This window comes from Primulina eburnea, chromosome 6, assembly GCF_022965805.1.
Source record: "Primulina eburnea isolate SZY01 chromosome 6, ASM2296580v1, whole genome shotgun sequence".
Classification (NCBI taxonomy): Eukaryota; Viridiplantae; Streptophyta; class Magnoliopsida; order Lamiales; family Gesneriaceae; genus Primulina; species Primulina eburnea.
In genome coordinates this window covers 28,638,438-28,662,926 of record NC_133106.1, presented here as the reverse complement: position 1 = coordinate 28,662,926, position 24,489 = coordinate 28,638,438, and the positions used below count along the sequence as shown (strand labels likewise).

Sequence of the window (24,489 nt, the reverse complement as noted above, 5' to 3'; positions counted from 1 at the left end):
TTCAGCACCTTCAGTCTCCTTAGCATCGAACTCACTTGTATCACACACGCCTAGTGAGTATAAAGACTCAACACACCTTTACCAAGAATAACGAGTACATATACAGGCACACAATAGTGAAAAATATCATACTCAACATAACTTTCATGAACTTAAAAACATGAACATAAACGGGTCGTGTAAAATCATAATGTGTCAAATCATGTCATCTCATGTCATCATAAACGTATACATTTTCTTTTTGTTGAATTCAGTTCATTAGTTGTGACTTTCATATCAGCTCTATCGTATCAGCTCTATCGATGGATCCATCTACGTGTAACCACAGTACCGGGCGGCGGGGGACATCAGCGACAGCATTACCCATCCATTGAGCACGGGCCTCAGCTCATCATATCTCATATCATCGTATACATATACATCGTCAATCACAACCAAATCCCATCCTTCAAAAATAACATCATAATCACCACTTAATACATGCATAAATGCAACGTTTTTCTTAAAACCAAGCATACAACGTATTTATCATCATTGTGTAAAAATTATAAACGAGATGCGTGAACATTTAAAAAAAATCATAAGTTTGTGCTTAGAGAGCTACCATGACAAAAATCTCACTCCTTGTGCAAAATGATCATTTTGCCCCTGGAAACCCGAAAATTATCGTTTCGCCCCTAGACCTCTAAAATTGACCCGAAGCTTACTAAACTCCTAAAATGTCCCAAAACATTATTAAAAGAATTCCTAGACATAAAGTCGAGAGAAAATCACAACTTAACTGATTCGTTTTAAAACTTGGGCTGGAGTCCCGGTTTTAACCCGAATCGACTCGAAACTTAACCAAAATTTTCCCAGCTCTGTATCACACCTTAAAAACACTATAACGTCCCTAATACTATAATAACAGCCCCAAAAACCTTCGGCTGATAAATTCAAAAGAACAAAACTCTCGGCCCTTCCTCAATTGGCACCCTAACGCACTCCTTTTCTCAAGAATCGCTACATCGGCCTAACCACGACGTACCAGCCCTGAACTAGCCCACCATGGACCTAGACCAGACTCTAAAGAGACCACCGTAACCTCGCAACTAGCACCATGTAGCCTATGCAAGCCACAAACGCTAAAAACCCCAAACAACCACCACCCGAACTCCCGCTCTACAAGGTGTGCAGCATGCTCTTCGATGGTCCCAGCGGCGGTTGGCCCTTCCAGGGCCGTGACTCAGACCCACCAGGGTCTGTTCCAGGCCTTGGTTCAGCCTTCGCACCTCTCGATCCACCCCAAGCCCGCACCACAGCCTCACCGAGCTAAACCAAGCACCACCTCTCGATCTCTTCTCCTACAACAATGCCGAACCGTTTCCCTCCCAAGACCCCAACATGACACCACTATCTTACTTTGGAGAGTCCTAAGCCGCAGCCCCTTGCACCTTAATTCAGAAAATGTGAGTGACAATAAAGGAAATGCATGGCATGAACAAAAAGACAGAAAATCCTTCATGTTGTCGATTGGATCGAGGATTCTACATGTGACGTCCCGAAAATTTGAGGTCCACGTGAACCACGTGCGTGCAAGTTATTAAATTCCTTATGTATTTTATTAAATGATTTTAATGCATGTTTATTTTATTAATCGGTGTTTTAATTCATGATTTATGAATTTTAAATATTTTAAATTATTATGCGTTTAGTGGGTACACGTTAAAATGTTTTCTTGAGTTTCTTGGTTCAGGCGATTATTCGAGGCGGGATAGCGCAAAAGACCCGGTGACGATTGTTGGCAATTTAAATGTGGTATTTTATTTTAAGTCAAGGAAGGGGCATTTAAATGATTTATTTAGTTTAAGCATTTTTAAAGCCTAATTTAATTATTAGGTAAATTTATGATTTTAAACTTTTAAAATGTATCACTTGTGCATTTCATTTTAAAATTAAGGAATTTTATTCAAGATTTATAGGTATTGATATGTTTAATTAATCTAATAATTTAGTTAGTATTTTAAGTAGCCACCTAATTAGCCTTTCATTTTTAATTAGTATTGTAAATGAGTAATTAAGCAAAAATTATTCCCCTAATTTACTAAACTCACGCACACACACATTATTACACACACCACTCACGTAAGTCACACACATATTTTATTTGCACACACACATTCTTCCATCTCATTTCCTTGAGAAAGAAACCTAGGGTTCTAAGATACACAGCAGCCGCCCCCTCCCTCTCCATATTCTCCAGAAAATTTCAGTGATTTTATTGCAAGAAATAGTGTCACGTTCGTCCCGGATCAACCTCGCTTCTATCTCCGCTTCGGTGTCGTCGTTCGGTAACGTTTAAGATTCAAAAGACACGTATATTCTGTTCTTTCTGCATCGATCTTGTCATATTATGTGTTGGGTTATTTTTATGCGTAAAAATTCATGTATGACATTCGTCGTTTGAGCGAAAAATGGTTTGAATGCGTTTTGAAATACTTTTTAGATCTGAAAACTCGTAACATACTGTTCTGTCGAAAACTGCGATTTTTCCGTCGGGATTTTGAGAAAACTTTCAACTAGAAAATTGTAGAACTTTTCGATACCTTCGATTTGATATAAAATTCGAGATTTTTGGATGAAACTTGAGTGAGTTATGACGTTTTTCGTGGGACTGCTCAAACTGCGTTTTCAGAAAATTATGTATTGATGTGTTCTTGAGATTTTATGGTTGCAGGCTTCGTTGGGGATCGACGGGTGATCGTTGCTGCGTCTAGGTATGCTTAGTATGATGTTGGGTTGTTATTTGATAGGTTGTTTAGTGTCGATAGGCACTCGACCTCATTAAAGCCGTAGGAAACGTTTCGGTGTCAATTGCCACGTTTTTGAATGATATGCGTCGTAAGGTGAACATTGTTGCTTTGGGAGTCTATGCGAATGTGTTTTAAGGTTATGGCAAGCTAGGATGGGTCTCGAGGTGTCCACTCATAGTCCGTACAATCGGGTCTAGTCGAGTAAGCAAAAACCCGTACAGAATTTCCGAAGATTTACTTGTCCCGCAGGTACACGGACCCACGGACGGACCCTGACACGGGGTCCGTGCCTTTGTTCCCTCAGCAGTGCCAAGTTCCCGAGGGTACACGGACCCCCACACGGACCCATGCACGGGGTCCGTGCCCCTCTCCTTTCCAAGTGTTCCCTTCACAGTATCTACACGGACCCTGACCCGGACCTATAGACGGGGTCCGTGCCTTTACTTTTCGACACACACACCATGCAGTATCTACACGGACCTAAGCCCAGACCCAGGCACGGGGTCCATGTCCTCCTATTTTTGGGATACATTCTTTCATCACTTAGAATTCGGTTTGAGGTTGTATGTTAAGGTTTAATATGATGTTTTCAAGGTCGAGTCATGGGAAAACTTAGAACGTCCTAAGTATTGATTGAGCTTAGGAGTAAGTATGATTTCTACGTCTAAGTTATGTCAGTTAAGTATGCAGTTTCATGTTAGTATGTGCAGCAGCGACGGCCCCAGTCAAAGTCCCAACGAATCCCTCAACGCCAAGTAAGTATGTATGACGTGCAAGGAAAATATTTTAAGTTTTTGAGGTATGCTAAATGTCTTGTGACCAAAAGTGAATGGGTTTGGAAGTCGGTGAACGTGGCCGAGGACCTCTCCACCCCGTTAAATTATGAACGGGTTTGAAGTTAGGATTGGAAAGCGTTAAATTATGAACGGGGACCAATCCGCCCGTTAAATTATGAACGGGTTAGATCGTGGTTGTGAAGCGTTAAATTATGAACGTGGATCAACTGGCCTGTTAAATTATGAACAGGGATCTCATGTATGTATGTGGCAGTGGATACGTCCCTGTCAGCCCAGTACTGTGGTGTGTCTGATCAGGCGTTTATTATGTTACGGGTCACTTGCTTTGAAACATCCTCTACGCAAAATGATGAAGTAATGTATGTTCAAGTATGCAGTATGTTTATGAAAGTTTATGTTGATGACACGTCTAGTTATGTACGTACGTATGTTCAAGTTTATTATGCAAGTTCAAGTTTCAAGCTATGTATGTCCTATTTTAAAGTTGCATGTGATTTTATTATGTACTACTCGTTACTACCAGTTTATACGTGTTGAGTCTTTAGACTCACTAGACTTGATCGATGCAGGTGAGTATGTTGATGAGGAGACAGGAGGTGGCGACCAAGGGGCAGGCTTGGACCGAGCGGGAGGCTAACCCGAGGACCGCAAAGTTTATGTTTTTACGCAAAAGTTAAATTACTCTGATTCTATGTTTGATGCGAGATGTTTTGAGAAAACTTTTCTTTTAACAAAATCTTTATTGGGAATGGATGATGTAGTGACGACCGTATTGATTTTATTTTCGTATTTAAGAAAATTTTTAATTTTTCCGCAAATTTTGAATATGAAAATACGGTTCGTTACACTACATATGTAAAGCACACATACAACAATATATGACAGGTGTGATGCGAAAACATTGGTGTAAGGTGTGCCTGATGATGTAAAAACGTGAGGAGGAAGAAGAGAGGAGCGCCAGAGAGCTTTGGTTGCAAGAACGAGAAAAACCGTGGCCTTCAGCTGGTGATGGTTGCTGAAAACGAGAGATTTTGCAGCTGATGGGAGGTGTCGGATATGAGGGATAATTAGTTTTAGGTTAAAGGGTAATTTATATACTAATTAATTACATGGTTAACAAATAATTTAATGGGCCCTAATTTGATTAATTAAAAGATTAAGAGTTTTAGGCCCAATAAGCTGAAAAGTAGGCCCAATAAATCCAAACACACTCCCGAGAAATATTTCGTGTTGGAAGGATTTTGAAAATATTAGCCAAACCCTCAAAAAGTTCCCCGATTCGATAAAATTTGTGTACCGATAAAAATAAAATCATGCGGGTAAAAATACCCAATAAAATCACATTTTTGAAAAATACAATTAAAAACACCTTATATTAATTAATAAAAATAAATCATGTAATAAAAATAATTTTCCTGAAAATTCTACGGTCTCCGATCCTCGTTCGAGCGTGAAATGCATCTAAAAACCCTAATGCATGAACTTTTAAAATATCATGAATTGAACCATATCATGCATGAATTATGCATAAAATGCATAAAAATAATTAAACACATAGTTTAAAATAAAATCCTAGATTGCATGCATTCAGGTTAAGTGAATTAAATTCCTGGACCTTACAGATGTCCTTAGATTGAGTTCAGGCTTTTGCAACACCTGACGAGACGTTTCAAGGACTAGTGGGCCGACTGTTAATCTTCCATGTTGCATGGTTCAATTCTCAAGATCATCTATATCATTCATCCTAGCATATATCAATGACCTTGATCATATGCCACTTCTTATATAAACCCTTCTCCCATCTTCATTTCACACTTTATTTCCTTCGATTATCCTCCAAGCAGTCCGAATCCTCAATACTCTTGTTCCTATAGTCTCCCCCATTCGAGCTTTCTCGTCGCTATCTTCCCCCTTCCGCATTAAGTCCTTTTTTCTTCATGATGTCTCACACTTACTCTTTCTCTGCCTCGTCTATCTTGGGTGCCAACACATAAGGGTCCGCACATGAAGATTCTATAGAGCAGGGCTCCGGCCGTCCCAGGCAGGCAAGCTGAGTGCCCCCAAGTTTAAATCTTGGTTGCTACTGGGGATGCGGTTTTGGGCTCCTCTTCCAACCATCCCCGACCTCACCCCCGTGGCCCATCTTGGCCTAGGATCCTCATGGTTTCTCCCTTGACCCTCTCTTTTGTTATGTTGCGCCAATGATCACCCCTTTGGGATAATGGTACCATACCTAGGTCTCCAAGATCCTGAGGATAAAGCCCTCATCCGCCACCAGGCAGTTCATCTTGAAAACTCGAGTTGCTGGCTAACCCTAATAACTACGACGTCCCCATCCAGTATTCTTCTGATCGAGCCCACCATCCACCTCCTGGTTATCTCCCCTTCTTCCGAGCCCAGCTCCAAAATGGTTTCTGCTTCCCCCATCCTTATTTTGACCAAAATAGAAAATTCTTTCAGCTATATGGTCACTACCTATGTCTTATTTCATTCCTTGGAATTTACCATATCTTCCCTCATTTTCAATATATAGACAAATTCATCATCATAGGCTTCGATATCCACTGTAAATTTGTAAATAAAATGTCCATCTCTCACAAGGATTGGAAAAAGTTCTCTCACAAGGACTGGAAGAAGTCTTTTTTCTTCTCCGTCTTCATGCCTCCCCTAACTGTCTCACTGCTTGATTGCTCAGTCTCTTGACCTAGCCTAACCTAGTACCTACTCAAAAGAATTACGCCATCTACCTTCAATCCATGGGGGTATAGGTGGGCTCATGTTTTGTGCTCATGAATTGGGACCTTCTATTCAAGTATAGATTAAGCTCCTAAGGTGCTAGCGCAATTCCTAAAGTCGAGGCTTACGAGGAAGAGTCCATGGATTCAAAACACCACACTGTCTTAAGGTCTAGCCCAATAAACTTCTATTTTCCTTTTCTTTGCTTAGTCTTTTATTTATATACTAACTTTTGCTCATGTTGAAAAGACCAAAGTGATAATGTTGCTCTGTTAGTGTCTCGGGGAACCCTTACCATCTCCCCTCCTCGGGGTCCATGGCGACCCCTTGTGACTCTGTTACCCTGGATCGAAAGCAGGAATGTCTTGTAACCTCAGTCCCTGCGGTTGTAACCGTTTCCTCATGCCAGTTTGGGGGTGTTCAGGCCTCCACTGTCTAGTGCCTCCTCATCCCCATAGTCCAGTTTATCCTTCTCGTTTCACTCTCGAGTACACAGCAGAAACCGAACTCTTCATTTTTTCATCTTCATCCTCGGGCTTCCACATCCTTCATCCCTTGATTTGCCATTGGAGAGGGCACACATTACGTCCATGAAGCTTAGGTCGCAGTTGTTTGAGGGATGCAACCACACCGCCTTTTGTACGTTGTTTATTAATCTACGTTACACATTTCTCTCCAACTTCCTCGTTCTAAACCTGTAGGGTCTCATCATGATTATCAGCAGTCTGAATTTGTCTTCAGAAATTTTCAACAATGCGGATACAAAATGGAACGCGAGAACCAAAATCCCCAATAGTAAACCATATACTCGCCACCTCCTCGGTACCTCGAGTCTTCGGCACAACCCCCGACCAATTTAGTCGCATCATTTCACCTTCCTCAGGACTTCGGGTATTTTTTCAGTGGTTTGGCAAGTTGGACCTTGCCTTTGTCCACCTAAGCCTTGGGCGGGACTCGAGGGACCCAGAGATATTACTGGGGTAACAAGATCCTACAGGTTCAATATGCGGCTTCCACACACGTAATATTTTGTCTCACATAACTTATCTCTCAGTGTTCCTATTGGTGACTGTTTTTCATACCAATCGATCACATCCTAGGCTCAGTCTCGCGCAAACACGATTGCACAATTGAATATAGTAGTAACTATTTCGTATATGTCATCACTTTACGAAAATCTCTATTTCTATATTAATACATTGTAACTTTTTATTAATCAATTATGTGAGGTCATATGATCTGATTAACATTAATTATATAAATTATGAGTTATAAATCAACTCATAGTATAATCGTAATTGGAACTGGAATTTGAAAATTTAGAAAGTATAAAATAATTAGGAATCTAGAGATGAATATTAACTCTTGTATAAAATAATTCATTAATTTAAAAATAGTCTAGAATTATTAAATACATTGTTGGTAACACATGTGATCAAGCTTTTTTGTACTAAAAATCTCCAATAAAAATTATGTAAAAGTTCAAGTTCAATATGAAAGTAAGTACAAAAATGTGAGTTATGATATAGCCTATAAAAATACGGATATCGTTCTAGTGATACTGTATTACACAAATATTATTTTCACATATATATTCTTTAGAAAATGACACTTCGAATTGATTTGTTAACTACTATAATTGAAATATCTAAATGGTTCAAAGGTTAAATAAGCAAATTAAAATGAATATGTAAAATCAAATAGGAAGTCAATTTGTTGATCTCGATTCACCAACTCTTCGTTATTTTCAATAATTAACCTTGACTAATATTAATCCTTACATTTGAAAAGATTCCCTAATAAATTACACATGTTCTCAAGCTGTCGTCAATTAATTCGACCTGATGAAATAATTAAATATATTTAATTATTTATCATGGAGAATTGCATGTACAATCTATAAAATCTCCTAACTTTCGATCTATTTGACTATAATTATCAATGTGTATTCAATTTTCATATATCTATGCAAATTTTAAATCCATAGATTATATTACTCGTTTTTATTACAATTTATTCTCTCGAACTCACTCACAATATAAATATTATCAAAGTTAATTAGACTTAAATAATTCAAGGAAAACCAATAATATAATCAAGAATAAAACACAAGTCGTTTACTAAATTAGTTCAAACAACTGTTCAGGATAGGATTCCATTGATCCCAACAAAATATGATTTTATCTAATAAAATTGATACTAAAATATCTGACACAAATATTAAATGAAAATTCTTAAACTAAAAATATGGAATAATTGAATAACGTAAGACATGCTGATCGAAAATATCAAATTCTTCAAGTTTTCTCGACTACTTCGATTCTTTTCTCCTCGCGTATGGCTGCTCTCCTTTGCTGATAAAACTGATATCCTCCAAAAAAATGTGTGCTAGGAATTTCTATGTAGGCAACATCCAGAAAGAATGGAAAGAAATCAACCAATATTTTTTCTTTTTTTATAAATCGTGCTAGGACGGCTGGAAATGTTCGCTCCAACGCGCTTGTCACGTAAACTGGCTTGAACCTTTTCCTCGCGCATGCTAGGCCTGACCAAAATACCATCCTGAGAGCATGGAAGTTAGCAAGCCTCATTTGGGGACTTATCATAAGTTAATGGGAGATAGTCACATAAATGTTGGATGCAATTTGGGAATAACAACAATCGTCTTGGTATAATATCAACCACATGTTGCTCTGAACACACTTATGGAATGCTACAAATTATTACCGCAAACATTTTCATTCTTGCAACTCTATTTACAAATACTTGAAAATACGATAATGTAGTTTGTTCAAAAGAATGATTATTGGGGTTTAATTTATAATTATGGTTCCTATTTGTAATTTGACCAAACTTTTGAACCTTGATTGAATATGGTCTAATTAAATTGCAATCTAGAAGTCCATACTACACCAATCCTTGAAGGTCCACCACTGACTTGCTAAATTGGATTATGAATTTTTTATCACATGGTGTTGTGAACATTAATCTTCGGGTCTCATTTTATTCTGTATATGATTAAACATTTGTAGAAAATTGTTTCTTAACAGAATGTCACCTCTTGTATCATAAAAACAAATCAGTGGTGTTTTTACTTGGTACCAAGAAGCTTGTCTAGCACCCCCGATTAATATTTTTGTCATATTAATCTCTTTACATAAGATTAAGATTTTTTTAGAGAAATCTCGTCCATCAATATGAGGTAATTCTTCTTCCAATTCTTTTGGAAAATTCATCTTTTTGTTGTACATATTTCAGCCCCCAAATCAATATAAATAGCAAAATATTATGTCTTATATTGTTCATATAACCTCTCTATTAGGATGTATATCGAAAATGTGTTTGTGGTCATTAGAATTTCCACATTCTATCATCTACCATAAATTTCATTTAATTCTCTAGTTGTTTCCAAGGTTTGTATTCCTTGAGAAACTCTAGCTCAAGAACCAATTGATGTGGTTCTTTTCCTTGAATTCAACATTTTATGTTCGCAATCTTGATTTTGATGTTAACAAAACTTGTTATTTTGTTTCTAACAAGTTTACCTAAATGCTCAAAAAGATGAAATTGATCAGGCTTCGAACTGATCAGTTACCAAGCCAAAATTGAAGCTATCAAGATTCAAACTGAATGTGCCAACTGATTGCCCAAATTAAACCAGTTCAACCGATATATCAAAGACCAGTCAACTGAATCAGTGAAATCAATCCAGCTGACGAGCTAAATAATTACACCAGACCGATTGCTGACAAGTTCAGATAACTAGTTCAGAGCATCAGTTTGGAGCAGACCAGTTTGCAGATCGCAAATAGCTTTTTAGGTGGAATCCAGCTTTGCACAAAGGTTCAAACAATTTTACTAATCAAAGTATAATAATGAACGTTGCAACAGAGCTTAAAGTGGAAGGTTTCCAGAATGACCGTCATAAAGTGAAGACAACTTTTTGGGAAACAGATTCAAATTTCAACGGACATAATTTATGATTCTTGATGTACAATAACCTTCGCACCTATAAATACAAGATGATGATCATCAAGAATAAAAGTGTGTATCAAGAAGAAGACAGGGCACGCATAACTCACATCGGCTTCCAAGAAGCAGCTAGCCCAAACTTGAGGGAACACTTCAACGTGTTATCAGCTTATATTAGAAGCACAAATTTCTCTGTTTGTGAGAACACCTTCGTGTTGTATTCATAGATAATTTCACATACACGCACACACAATCACTCATATATACTAGAGAGTTGATCCTTAAAGTTCATTTGAGTAGTCTTGACACAAAATGTTAAACAATATATTTGTAGTATTCCCACAAAGACGTTAAACTGGTGCGGGCTGAGAGGTGTTGCCTTCAGTCTAGTTGATTGCTAGGAGTTCAATTAGGCAGTAGGGTAAGTCCTAAGATTAGTGGGTTTATATAAAGATTTCTAGTATATCCTACTCGCGAGGTGGAAGGGGTGATGTAAGAGATTTAACTCTAAATATTTATAAATAAATTTTGTCTTTTTTTCACTTGTTTTGCATTGTATCTGTTTTTTAAAAACTTATTTGATCAGTTTCTGTAACGTCTGAAAAATCAACCTACGTAAACCGCATGCATGCAAAATTATTTTAATTGTTTTATTTAATTGCTTTTAAAGGCTAGCATGGTATTTATTATATGATTAAATGCATGATTGCATAATTAAATGATAATAAGACATGATTTCATGAAATTAAGAATTTTACCCTAATATTCGATAATAGGCAGGAAAAAAGAAACTGGAGATAACCAAGACAAGAATATGTATTTTTATTTAAATAATGGCAAGGATTCTCAATATGATTAAAAATGATTTAATTTTCCTAAAATATTGGAGTTCGAATTCTTTTACGAGTCGAGTTCGATTTTTCCCGAGAAGCCGGTTTTGGGCAAACAAGGAGCTTTAAAAGATCAAAAATATTATTTTATGGAAACTTATTTTATAAACTTTTATTATTTAATTAATTAAGTGTTATTGGGCCCAAATTTATTATTTAAAGTAGGCCCAATTACCCTTAAGCTTGCAAGCCCAAAACCAAAGCCTATTAATATGTTAATTAAATTATAAATAAGTGTATTAGGTCTTCATAACCTCACAAATCACCTCCATTCAGCAGTGAAACACATCAAAGCACACACCACAATTTTCGAAAATAGGAGAAAAGAAAAAGACTTGTGTTCTTCCTCGCATGTTCGACCCTCCTCGCCGACGATTGAAAATTCGAGCGTTATAAACGCAAATGCACGTTTTATAAGCCCCTTTAAACATCATATGAATCATAATAGGTGTGTTTTATTTGAATAAGCTGGAAACAGTAGGAAGCAATCAAGAAAGAGACATAGGTTGTTGGGTTTGTGCAAGTCAAGAAGCTCGGTTACTATGCATGGGTTCAAGGGGTTCGACCAGGTCTTTAGGAGGGCTCTTACACGATGTGGTTAGGTCCTAGTAAGGGTCCTAGCAGGGCTAGGACACGCGCTAGGTGAATGGAGAAGAGTCCTTGCGTGAAAGGACTCTTCCAACCCATGATCAAGGGGGGTCGAGAGTTTCAGAGGGAAGCTTAAGAGAGGGCAGGGCTAGTTGGTCTAGGTGTTGGCTCAGGGTGGTCCAGAGAGGGTCGTGTATGCTAGGGACGGAGGTGGCTCGCTGGTGGCTCAAGGCAGAAAGCAACCGTGGCTGTTGAAGGGAAACTTGCACGCAGGATTGCAGCTCGCCTGTTGGGGATCTTCGCACGGCTTCGTGCAGCAGTACACACCCGATGACTTTTATGTTCCGCACTAGTTAGATAGATAAATGATTTAAGACTATTTTAATGATTTTATTAGAGATATTTATTGTGCTTTATTTATTGTTAGTTGATCTTTTTAAAAGTCAATTTTTAGGAAGTTTTGTTAGGTGATGATTTAGGATTTTATTTTATGTACTTGAGATTTAAATTGTTAAATTATTATGATTGTTAGAAATGGTAAGTTATTTTATTTAGTTTAGATTTTTTGAATTTATGATTTATGATCAGGAAAAAAAATCGAGGTTGTTTCAAGTACAACTGATATCAGTTCAGTTTTCACTATAACTGAACTGATACAAGCTCAGACTGATCCTTGCATTATTTCAGTTTTCTTCACGAATGATTATTTCGAGTATTTTTCGGTTGGTGTAAAAACTCAAACTCGATTTAATTCATCGGCGTTAACATTCTTAGAACACGAGTTATTGCAGCTCATTGAGAATATTGTGTTTGAAACATTTATGTTGGTGTTAAAAAATATCCTATCAATTGGTATTAGATTCGACTGTTCTAAGAAAAATATTTGAAAACTGATTTTTTAAATTATGTTTCAAAAGGGAATTTAAAATGGCATTCAAAATCCTTTTAAAAAATTTATATGTTTTTGTCGAGGGAAGAGAGAAGATTTTTTGGATCTGCAAATAATATTGTAGCTACTTCTCTCGACACTATACTATATCATATATCTAGACTTTTGATTCAAAAATTATATCAATTTTATTCTCTATAAGGATGGACGATATTATAGGTGTATTTTTTCATTTTATCTTTTTTTTTACAATGTCTTTTTTTAATCGTTTTTATTTTGTTAATAGTATCAAGTGCAACACTATTAACAGCGCACATATGGGTGCACGCCGTGAAAAGTAGTATTCGCAGCATGCTTTTAATGCACGTTGTTGATAACGTGCTGCGAAAATCATTTTTCTTGTAGTGTCTATTAAGGATGAGAGAAATAGACCAACCAATTTGGGATGTATGGCCTCTTTTCTCTTTCTTTTTCTTTTTTCATTTTATCATTTCTTTTTCTCTATTTTTTTAACTGCAAATTAATGTATTTACTATATCGGTCTTTACTTTTCTACCGTTTTTTGTTTGTTCATTATATAAAAAAAAAGAAATATACAAACATGCAATACGTGCAACGGATAGTTAAATTTATATTAAGGGGAGGGGGTAGACTATTTTTTCGGTAGGATGGTCTGACCTAAGTTTTCTTTTCTTTTCTTTTTTTAAAATCATTTTTTTCCTTTTCTTATGACCAATTTCAAAAATTGTCAAAATACCCCGGTCAATTTTTATAATTTAAACTACAAATAAAACTATCAAATTATTAAATATTATAGAAGCATGCGTGTGTCAGAATACTAGTATTATATTAAAATTTAGCTTCATAGAAAAAAATGATAGGTTTTTAATATTAAGTTCAAAATTGTATTATAATCTCTCTTTAATTTTTATAACTATGATATTATCATTAATTACAAATAATATTGTACATTCATGTAAAACGTGCACTATGTACTATACGTTAGGGAGGGATGGCCTTCTTTTTATTGCACAATTGCCCCTTTTCATTTTTTATACTTATCATTTAATCCATTTAATTGAAAGATAATTTTGTTACATAAAAAGGAGCTCGTCACGAGTGCTCTGGGCAGGAGCGGAGCCAGAAATATTGCTCCGCCCGGGTTAGAATTTTAATCTCTAGAATTTTTTAATATTTTAAATTGATATACTCGGGGTAATATCATATTATTCTAAAATTATACAAAATTTACCTATAAATTTTTTCAAAAAAAATTGGGGCCCGGGTACAATCCCATGTACCTCCGCCCCTGGCTCTGGGTACTAGTAATCTGGGGTTTGTTCTCGTATGGTACTCAGGCAAGCACCCAACGCGAACTTTGCGGTGGAGCAGTCACCAAAGAAGTCTAGAACTGAAGATGAGAATGGCCAAGATAATGATAAATCGACTTAGAACATTATAGCAAAATTCAACAAGTTTTGTGAAATGAAACTGTAACTGAGCATCTCTCGATCAAGCAGATGCGTGAAATCCTAGAGGCCAGTGGGTCACGACTCTAAATAATGGTTCTGATGATGCTGTTGTTCCAAGATGGTTAGTATATTGACTATATTCCATGTTTCCTAAGTTCTCAAAATTCTTGGTTATGATCAAGGTTCTAAAACGCGTGAAGGCCCCCGAAGCACGGATGTCGAGCTCCAAGCTTTTCAAGCTTAAGAGAGATTAGCACAGACTTGAGCGTGAAAAATGTTTTTTATCTTTAGTGTAATTGTAATTATCTCAAACCAATAAATAGATAAAATAATACATAAATATGTTAAATTTAAGTCTGATTTATTAATTCTCATATTTATAAAATTATAAAAATCTCAAAATTACAATTTTTATTTTATTTTTGCAACTAGAGCACATTAAAAAATGCTAAATATTTGTCAAATCATTATCAAACATGCTTAATCATAATTAAAATTAAAAAATAAACATCTAAATTATAAACTTAATTTATTATTTTAAAATAAAAAGACATATTTTCAAAATAAAAAAATTAAAAATAAATAGATGCGATTAATTGTGTTTAAACACACTTAATTAAACGTCTTAATTACTCTTAATTCGTTAAACTATAGTTTAACCGCTCCGAAGCGGGGGTTTCAAGCTTAAGCGGGCTTTTTAGAACACTGGTTATGATCAAATATGGCTTCACAATCCTTTTCGGTGCGTGGCGTGGCTTGAACCACCCTCTACATTTGGATCAGTAGCTGTTACAACATGCTATAGTTTATGTTGTGTTCATGCAGCTTAAGTTAATGTAAAACAAAAACCAATTTAACCATAGTTGTTATTAGATCAAAAACAAGGTTTTCAAGCATAATTTTAAAATATTTAGATACCTCACTGCCATGCACCTTTTGTCTCTAGCAGTCATAGTTTCCAGTTAATCATCATATTGTTATATCCAAGATGGTTTGTACTCATATTGAGATTTGGCAAAAATTTGTCTGAGACGGTCTCACGGGTCGTATTTTGTGAGACAGATCTCTTATTTGGGTCTTTCATGAAAAAATATTATTTTTTTATGCTAATAGTATTACTTTTTATTGTGAATATCGGTAGAGTTGACCCATCTCAAAAATAAAGATTCGTGAGACCGTCTCATAAGAATACGTACCCAACTTTCAATGAGATATAATCTTGTATGGACCATTAGAAAAATGTCCAATCTGTAAGTGACATATACAAATTTTACTTGCAAATAAAGGAGCATATAGTGTATGGTCGCCACTCAAATTACCTTACTCTATCAAAGACTCTGTTGTTGCTGATGTAATTTGGGGTTCAGATTTTCAACGTTGTGAACTGAGTTTAAAATCATTCCAATATATCAAATATAAAATTATATTTATTTTTAAATAAAATGATTTTAAATAGTTTGATTTCATAGAAGACTGTCATATCCAACACAATAAGATCTTGTAAAATAAGTTTTAGACGGAGAAAATATTTATCTTTGCTCTCTCTCTCATCAAGGACGACATGTAGTATTTTAAATGGCAATTGAAGCGAGACGGTGGAAGGTGCATGGTCTTTATTAGCGGCTCGAGGTTATCTGGCGGTTGAGATTGTCAATGATTTTAAAATTCAAATCAAATGTAAAAGCCAAATAATTTTAAAATTCAATCAAATTCAATCAATTTCAAAAAAACCTTATATATAATAAAAACACATCTCACTCTCTTTTGTATTTACTTTCGGTTTCAAGTGTCATCCAATCACCCACCAACTGCCTCCAGCCGCGGGCGCTATCAACCACCGTCTTAATTATCTTGTTAATAGTGTATATATATATATTTATTTATACTTTTCATAGACTGTATTATGTTGTATGAAGTTTTTTGTATGCATAGACATTATTTAATTACATATATCACATAAAAATTTATGATCATTTATAATTATATATAATTACTTACGTAGGTAACTGAGACGTTAGGTGGTCATTGACCGTCCCGCCACGGTCTCCTGCCATTTACACCATTTTACAAATCTTGTAAAATGTTAAGCCGAAACAAGATTGAGTGCATATTTATCTCTGTTATCCCCACTCTGTTTTTATCCGCCAGCTTATAAACCTTTGAAACAGCAATGGATTTTCTGCAACTCGTACTTTGTTAAGATACCGTTACATAGTTATTATTTTTTTCGGCCCTCTAGAACATGTTACTAGTGTTCCAAGGTACAATTTCTCTGGGAGAATGGCATACCAGTGGTGGGAGAATCTTGGTTAAGTTGCAGTATTGAGAAAAAGGAGGCTCAGCCTTTGGATGCCTGTGATGTGCTTTGTAATCTTGTTGTAGCTGGAAGAGATGTTCCCTTGGATAAGCAGGATATAAAGGAGCAGGCTCTTGAAACCATCACTTCCCAGGTTCTTTCCAACCCCTTCATTTTGAGCTAAGCTTGCTTTACTGTTCCAACGGTTTGATTTTCAATAATTTTCGGTTCCTTAATCTCAGCTTAAGGTATATGGAAAGAGAGGTGTTCACAAGGACACCGATTTGCATGATGGTGGAAAAATATTGGAATAGGATGGAATCTTGTACAATTGTGCCTTTGCTAGTTGTGATCTAGTGCGATGATTGAATGAGTATACCTCTGATTTCTTGTTGGGTTTTAAATTATTGGGTTAAGTTACCAACTGAGTTGTTAGATTGGAACAGATATCGCATTATGCAACTGATCGATGTGCCTGAGCATGGTCCTTACATGTACTTGAAGAGGGGCAATTTATGTTATAATGCAAGTGTAGAGAAACGTCTAGATGAGTTGGAAAACATCAACGATGCCACTAAGGAGTTTGCTAAACATTTGAAGGGTTAACTGGAAATGAGTTTGAGCCATGGGGAAGAGAGAAGAAAATCAAGAAGAAGCTGCATAAGCTTTTCCTTATTGATACGATGCATTTTTATGTCCTTGGTAACATGTTTGTTAAAAGCAGCACAAACATTCAAATCCTTTTACAGAGAAGGCTCCATTTTCAAAATAGTTCTTCAATTCTTGTAGGACGATGGAGTTGAAGTTAGACATGGTGGTTTGAGCCTCGGACAACCCAGGGTTGCAGCTTTTAGTAAGCTTGAGCCAAAGGTGGCAAATCTTCTGAAAGTTCTATGCAGCCAGGACATATACAGGTTTGTATCCATAGTAGATTCAATTTTCGGTTGTTTTCTCTTGTTTGTCTATGATGTAAAAGATATTGATTCGTCTGCAAGTATGCTTTGACTGAATTTGGGAGAGATATTACTGAACTTCCGTTGGGCATGGTTGCTGATATCCGCTTAAATACATGTAAGTTGTTCTTCTGCTCTAGCTTTCAATTTTAGATGTTTGGGTTGTAGTTTCTCATGCACGTTGGTAATTCAGGTGAAAGTGAGCTCCTGGAATTTGTAGATAAGCTCAGTCCCGCAAAGAAACTGGACAGGAAAGAGTTTGTGGGCAGATTTCAGCCAAAGAATGTTTACACTTATGCCTTCAACAAAACCTTATAATTTTCAAGAGCCTGGTGATATTGCTGATTATGTAAGGGCGCTTTTATGAATTATAGATAAAATTTCCAAAGTTTTTCCTTTTTTCCTGGGGAGCTTGGTTTGCCCCTACTGGATCCGGCCATGTCTGTGCAAGTCTTTTTCAGAAGCTAATTGTAAAGAGCCATGCAGGTTGTATCTGCATTTGAGACAATCTAAGATATCCATGCATCTTCACAGCTCATAGGAGATATGTCGAGCTCCACTCCTGATGATCCTCTATTTGACCTGTACAAGAAATTGGTGTGCTCAATATCTCCCATAGAAAAAGAGAAGGAAGATCACAAGATGATAGCAAAATTTCTGGAGAGAACTTATGAACCTGTCAAAGTTGGAGAAATTGTAGGACTGCCGTAATTCACTTTCCCACTTTTGCATTTGCTATAGATCGTATTTGAAACAATAGTAACTGTGTTTTCTGATGATGTCTCTAGTAGAGTTTTGGAGTGGCCATCGAGAATATTTTTTCTGTGGAATTTAGTGCATAGTCCTCTGTCGAGGAAATCAAGAAATCACCAAACAAAGTTCTGCTATGGTGTGGTAGGAATTGATATCTTGGCATATTGTTCCTTTTGGGTGATCGTCACTTAATGAAATATCCTAGTTCTGTATGTTATCTTTTTCAATTATCAGGTACACGAAGTTCAAATTTTCTGCGTCATCTGCATGGAGGATTCATGCCTGCGCGGTGTCTTCTACCTGTAGGTAAATGGTATAATAACTTGAAAACCACAGATAACTTCGGATGCGGGTTAATGGCATACTCAATTAGATGGCTGGTTATTTATAACTGATTCGCTTGCATTGGTATTCTTTATCTTTTGTTTTGCAGTTTGGCAAAGCTATAGTTTGTAGAGATGCTGCAGCAGCAGAAGCCAGGTATTGTTTCACAGCAGTGGATAGGCAACATGGTTTTTTGGTCTTGGAAGTTGCATCACTGGGCGAGCATATAACCAAACTGACTGGGCCACCAGAGGTACATATAAGTGGATACCAATTCGTGCTTTTGTTTTTTGGTAATGGTTGCAACCGTTGATTCAAATCACACCTGTTTTGTATTGTAGGACTCAACATCACTCGAGGGGAAGAAATTGGGAGTTTTGGGTGTGGCCTAAAGAGAACAGATGAATCAGAACACTTCCATTGGAAAGATGATATTAAGGTGCCTTGTGGACGACTCCATCGGAGAACAAGGATATCCCCCTCGAGTATAATGAATATGCAGTCTATGATCCACAACAGGTTGGAAGGCTAAACATTACCTATAACCAAGCATAATCTAAGATGTTCCCACGAGAAAGAAAATTCGATCATATCCTTTAATGTTTCATCTACTCTTTTCCACGTCAGTATACAGTTCTTGTTGGCCGTGAAGTTTGAAGAGTAAGATGTGGGGCATGATGTGGGAGCCCAAAAAACGACCTCGAGTGGTGAGGTTATTTTTTACCTCAAAAACAGGGAAGGTCTGTGAATCTAGCTTCTGTCAGTGTGTTTTGCTCACTGGAAGTTTTAGGATTAAGGATTCATTTGGGGTATATGGAACAAGTGTTTCAAGTTACAACTGTGAAGTTATTGCAGACAAAATATGGCCACTTAATGTGCTGTGCATATTTCTAAATTTCCTCTATATTCACGAAAGATAAATCATATGGAGTGAATCCGGCATAGTAGTATTCATCTGTTACATGTATCTTTTACTTTGAATAATATTATTATTAAATATTAGAATTATTTTAGTATATCATTATTAAAATCACATGAATAAGACACAAAGATTGTAAATTTAATGTCACTTGATATGGGGAGAAGGGAGGTCACCGACTAGACCTTTGGGTGTTTCTTCCATAATTTACTGCAACTATGGCAAGTACAGGCATGAGGTTCGCCCTTGTCAAGCCAAGATATCTCAAAGGCGCCTTGAATGGACCCGAATTTTTCGATTTTATACACATGGACGCAATACCAAAACTTCTATCTACACAACATGTTTATGGTTATAAGTTATATCTAGATGCATCAAGAAAATGAAATAGGCAGCCAAAAATCTGCTCTCTCCTTGCTTCTACAGACTGCGGCTCGCACCTTCAGAATTCCAATCCAGTGAGAGTTCTGAAGGTGCACTTTTTTTCGAGTAAAAGAACTAAACTTAAGAGCAGAGAGTTTAACAGACAAAAAGGGGTGATGTATTTATTTCATTTCAACTTTACACCTGCACCATCTTGGACACTACAGGTCACAGAACAATACCCCAGTTCTCACTGTGGAGCACGACACAATAGGAATATCTAACCGTGTAATTGACCTATACACCATACAAGCACACGAGCAGCGTCTCGGAAAAAATTTCAATGATACATTACGGTAGGAGGGAACTTGAACTTATCTGAGACAAAGGGGATAGCATCTGGTTTTTCCATCAAATCCTGGTAAAAATCATACTCAGCTTCGTAATCATGTAGAGAAAGCTCAGCTTTCTGATTAGTATGATAGTGGTGCCTTGCCAAACTGGATTTCCCAAATCCGAAAATACCAACTTTTTCACACATCCCCAAAGCAAGCATGATGGCTTGCATTCCTGAGGAATAGTGGAAGTTCGATCCTTCATGCGCTGGTGCCCATTCGCCAACGTCTTTTGCGGTCGTCTCCATGAATCGTTTCAATGAGTAATACTTCACAATCCTAGCACACAACACATCAAACCTTGGATCAGTTATAATCAATGGTGCTTTATGGGAAGAATTGCATACCAGATAATCCAAGAAATGTGCAGGCTGACACATATACATAACCAAAGGCACATTTTGTCCATAAGGATGGCAAAAGCAACCTTCCCTACGCGCACATAAGTGCAATATGTTACTATTGACAAAAGAAATGCTGGTTCTTGATCCTACAAACTCCTCAAAACTTGCGGTCCTAGCATTGTTCAGCCGAATAACGGCCTCGTGACTATCGATCACCTTGCCATAATCAGTCTTTACAAGAATCCCACTATTTCCCACCACAGCACAACTTTTATATTTCTTGCCCAACACGTGATTTATGCCGTGGTATTTATCAATCACACCCTTGATCTCATTAACCAAATCTAACATTGCATCGGAGTGAAACCTCCGGTTTCTCGACCAATCACCCAAATGCCGCCGAAAACTCAACCACAATTGACGAAACTCCGGCGAACGAAGCTGCAAAGGAACCCCTCTAGCTGATCTTACCCTCGCATCAGTACGATACTTACCAGAAGACAAAAAAGATATCTGCCGGCCCCGATTTCGAAAATTTCCCTCCAACAACTCCCCAATCTCCTGCTTCATCTTGGGTTCACCAATGTCAAGACAAGCATATTTCAAAAGGGTAGCATTGAAGATTGGTTTTTGGGAGTTATTAACAAGCGTACTTCCATTTTTCAGTTGAAAAGATCCATTTTGCTGAAGCATCACCCTAATGGTGAGAGTGGCGGCCACCACCATCAGCAGTAAAATGCTGTGCAGAGGGCGGAGGGTGCGCTTCACTGAAGAATACATCAATGGATCCTACAAAAACACAGACAGATCCCAAGTTTCTTACACTATATGCTAATCTTTGTGTCAAATTATGTGCAAGAACTTTGAGGAAATAAGAAGGGTTCTGTTCTGATTCATGTTCAAACACAAAATGACGGTGAAACACAAACACCCATATCAAATTTCCTGCAAAAGATGGGATCTTTGAGCTTCACATTTTGTGGGATCTGCTTCAATCACATGTGTGAACACAGAGGGAGATGGGTTTGGTGTAGGAGAAAGATCTGAGTGGAAATTGCTGGTAAAGATTCAAGATTGGAGTCGAGAAAAGACCTAGACATAAGGATAAAGAAACACAGTGGTGTTAAAAATAGGTCCCTGCTTCATACAAGCTACTCTTGTATATTATTAGCTCACGAGTTTTTGATTCTGTTAAAGTATTATTATATATTAAACAAAACTATTTTGATGTTAAAAAATTGGTTTAACCTTTAAAAACAAAAAACTTTTCATGTGCTATTTTTTGTTTTTTTTTCTAGCTTACTGTAAGAATATTTTAATGATTTTTTCTTAGACTTTATTTTAGAGGAGATTGTGACATCTCATACTGTTTTTAAAGTCGGATAGACCGATTCGACTAAGAAATGATCATGAGTCCAATCGGAACAATCTTATAAATCGTTTTTACGGTCAAACTGGTCAGAACTTGTCAGGAACCTGTTAGACAGGTCTTGAGCTGGTGAACCGGTTCGACATCGATCTGATTGGTTCAATTGTTTTTAATTTTTTTTCATATTCTTATTTTCTGTTAAAAAAATTATTTATTATATTTAGAATTTTATTTTTTGTTTATATATCTACATATGATTATTTATATTTTTAACTTATTAAAAATATTATTTAGTAATATTAAAATTATTTTGATTTATTTATTTTTAAAAAAAAATATAAACATAAACATATTTTATTATATTTTTTTGTGTATATTTTAAACTTGGATAAATATATATTTTTTATTTATATACATATTTAAAATCTTTAAAATTTAAAATATATCATTTAATATAATATATTATTATTTTATATAATATAACGGTTTTTCAGTCCGATCTGTTGAACAGTTTTTTAATATAAAATGATTCAATCACTGATCCATTATGAAAACACTGATCTCACAAGAAAATGTTATTTTTATAAATTTTTAAAAAAAGAATATGCATGTGTGTGTTGTAAATATAATAAATTGTGATAGTCTCTTCTATTTTATTAAAGTCGAGGACATGATAGTAACTATTTAGGAAGGACACCATTTTTTTCTTCCAACTTTATCCTTATATGGTACTAATATTACACTTCTGTTTTTTTAAACAAAATAAAATTTCAACACACGTTTTTATTTTTATTTTTTTATTTCAACATTTTAAATATCAATTTAGTTCATCCATAATTTATCAAATTTCACTTTAGTTCATCGATAATGATAAAAATGACTGTACACACACGTATCGCGTGTGTAAGGTAACTAGTAACAATAGTGATGGATAAATAATAATAACATGATTCTTTTGTATTTATATTTCAATAACTATAAATCTGTTTAATTCATGAAACAAATTGGAGTAGTTTTCAATTGTCGGCAGATTCCTCCTAAATTTTACTTATTGTCCCATGCCTATAGTATTTGTGCTAATAATGAATTAATAAATTATGACACAAAAATTAATAGCATGCAGGTTAATTTTCATCTTCTCAAGAATTTATATAAAAATTTAAAAAAAATTCAGCAATCTATCTAACTCTATTTATCAGTGAGATCATTGTATCTGCTTCTATTTTATTCGATAAAATTATATTTTTGATCAATAATATTTAATAGACACTATAAGAAAACTCATTGTTTACTGATAGTTTAAAATTTTCGTCGCTAATAATCAAATAATATAAAAAAAAATTAATTTTTTTATTAAAAAAAATAAGCTACATTATCGACAGACAGATACATCACTTTAACAAAATTTATGTATAGTAATAATGATGAAATTTTTAAATCGTACAATAAATCAAATATAATATTATGGCAAAAAAAATATTAATTCATGTCAGTAGATTCGACATATATTGCCTTTAAAAAAACGGGAAATTTGGGTTCAGTCTCCAGCCGCCATTTTTTTTTGTGTTCAGTCCCTAGGTACTTTTTTAGTACCACATTTCCACATGAAGTGTACCACATTTTGTATGACATAGTCCCACAATTTTGTGGGTAGAGAGTGAAGCCAAAGAAATTTTTTGATTGGGGATTTTTCAATAACTTCTCCTTAAAAAAACCATTATTTGAAAAACATTAAATGAATATCAAAACATGTGATGCAACTGTTGAGTCAATGTGTTTTTCATGATATAAACTATTTTAGTATTTTATATATATATATATAACATAGACCAGAAATATAAATATAATATGTTTTTTGTGATACCGTCTCACTACAATCATTTATATTTATATTTTTAATAATAAGTAATATTTTTAATATAAAAATTAATATTTTTTAATAGATGACGAAATAAGAGTTCTGTCTCTCAAAAAATTGACTTGTAAAATCGTCTTAACAAAAATTAGTGATATAAATAACATTCTCGTTAGGTGTTTCATGCTGTTCCAATGTACAGGACTAGCATTTAATGTGAACTATCAACTATGTTTTACATTTTAAATTATATCAAGTTTATTTATATTTTAATTTTATTACATGTGGTGAGGGTACATGTTCTAATTCGGTTATGTATAATGTCTTTAAATGATATAATGTCATTATCTAAAGCGAATAAAAAAATTATATATATCAATATATGCTCCATATAAAATACTGAAAAATATGATTTTCTAGTTTAATATTCATCCACATAATATATACATAAAACGAATATTCATTGTATATAAACAAATGCTCCAACGGAGAATATCATATAACATTTCTATAATATACTAATAACCGAGACACACGAATGTTGAATATCCATTATTATATATAACTCATGAGCATGAAACGATAACCAAATATAATATTGTCAACACGAAAGTTCACACACATACACACACAAAACCTTATTCTAAACTTATTTGACATAATCGGAATTAAAATTATAAAGTTATATTTGAATGGATGAATTTGAAGTTAAATATTTTAAATCCATAATAATAAATTTGTTAGTTTGTTTGAGAAAATTCGCTTGATAATGAATTTCAAAT

At 35.4% G+C, this 24,489-nt stretch overlaps 1 protein-coding gene and 1 pseudogene across 1 annotated transcript; one reads left to right on the top strand and one right to left on the bottom strand.

Annotated features, from left to right (window-relative positions):
• Positions 1–16,306: 16,306 nt before the first annotated feature.
• LOC140835450 (protein ADP-ribosyltransferase PARP3-like) lies at positions 16,307–19,526 on the top strand (annotated as a pseudogene).
• Positions 19,527–19,899: 373 nt separating this feature from the next.
• On the bottom strand, positions 19,900–21,640 carry LOC140834073 (beta-1,6-galactosyltransferase GALT29A-like). Its single transcript, XM_073198693.1, has one exon. The coding sequence runs from the start codon at positions 21,261–21,263 to the stop codon at positions 20,085–20,087; it is 1,179 nt and encodes a 392-aa protein (XP_073054794.1). The 5' UTR covers positions 21,264–21,640; the 3' UTR covers positions 19,900–20,084.
• Between the last annotated feature and the right edge of the window lie 2,849 nt (positions 21,641–24,489).

Bases quoted from the DNA above. Each gene is read 5' to 3' on its own strand.
- LOC140834073 (XM_073198693.1), bottom strand. From the start codon at position 21,263: ATGTATTCTTCAGTGAAGCGCACCCTCCGCCCTCTGCACAGCATTTTA.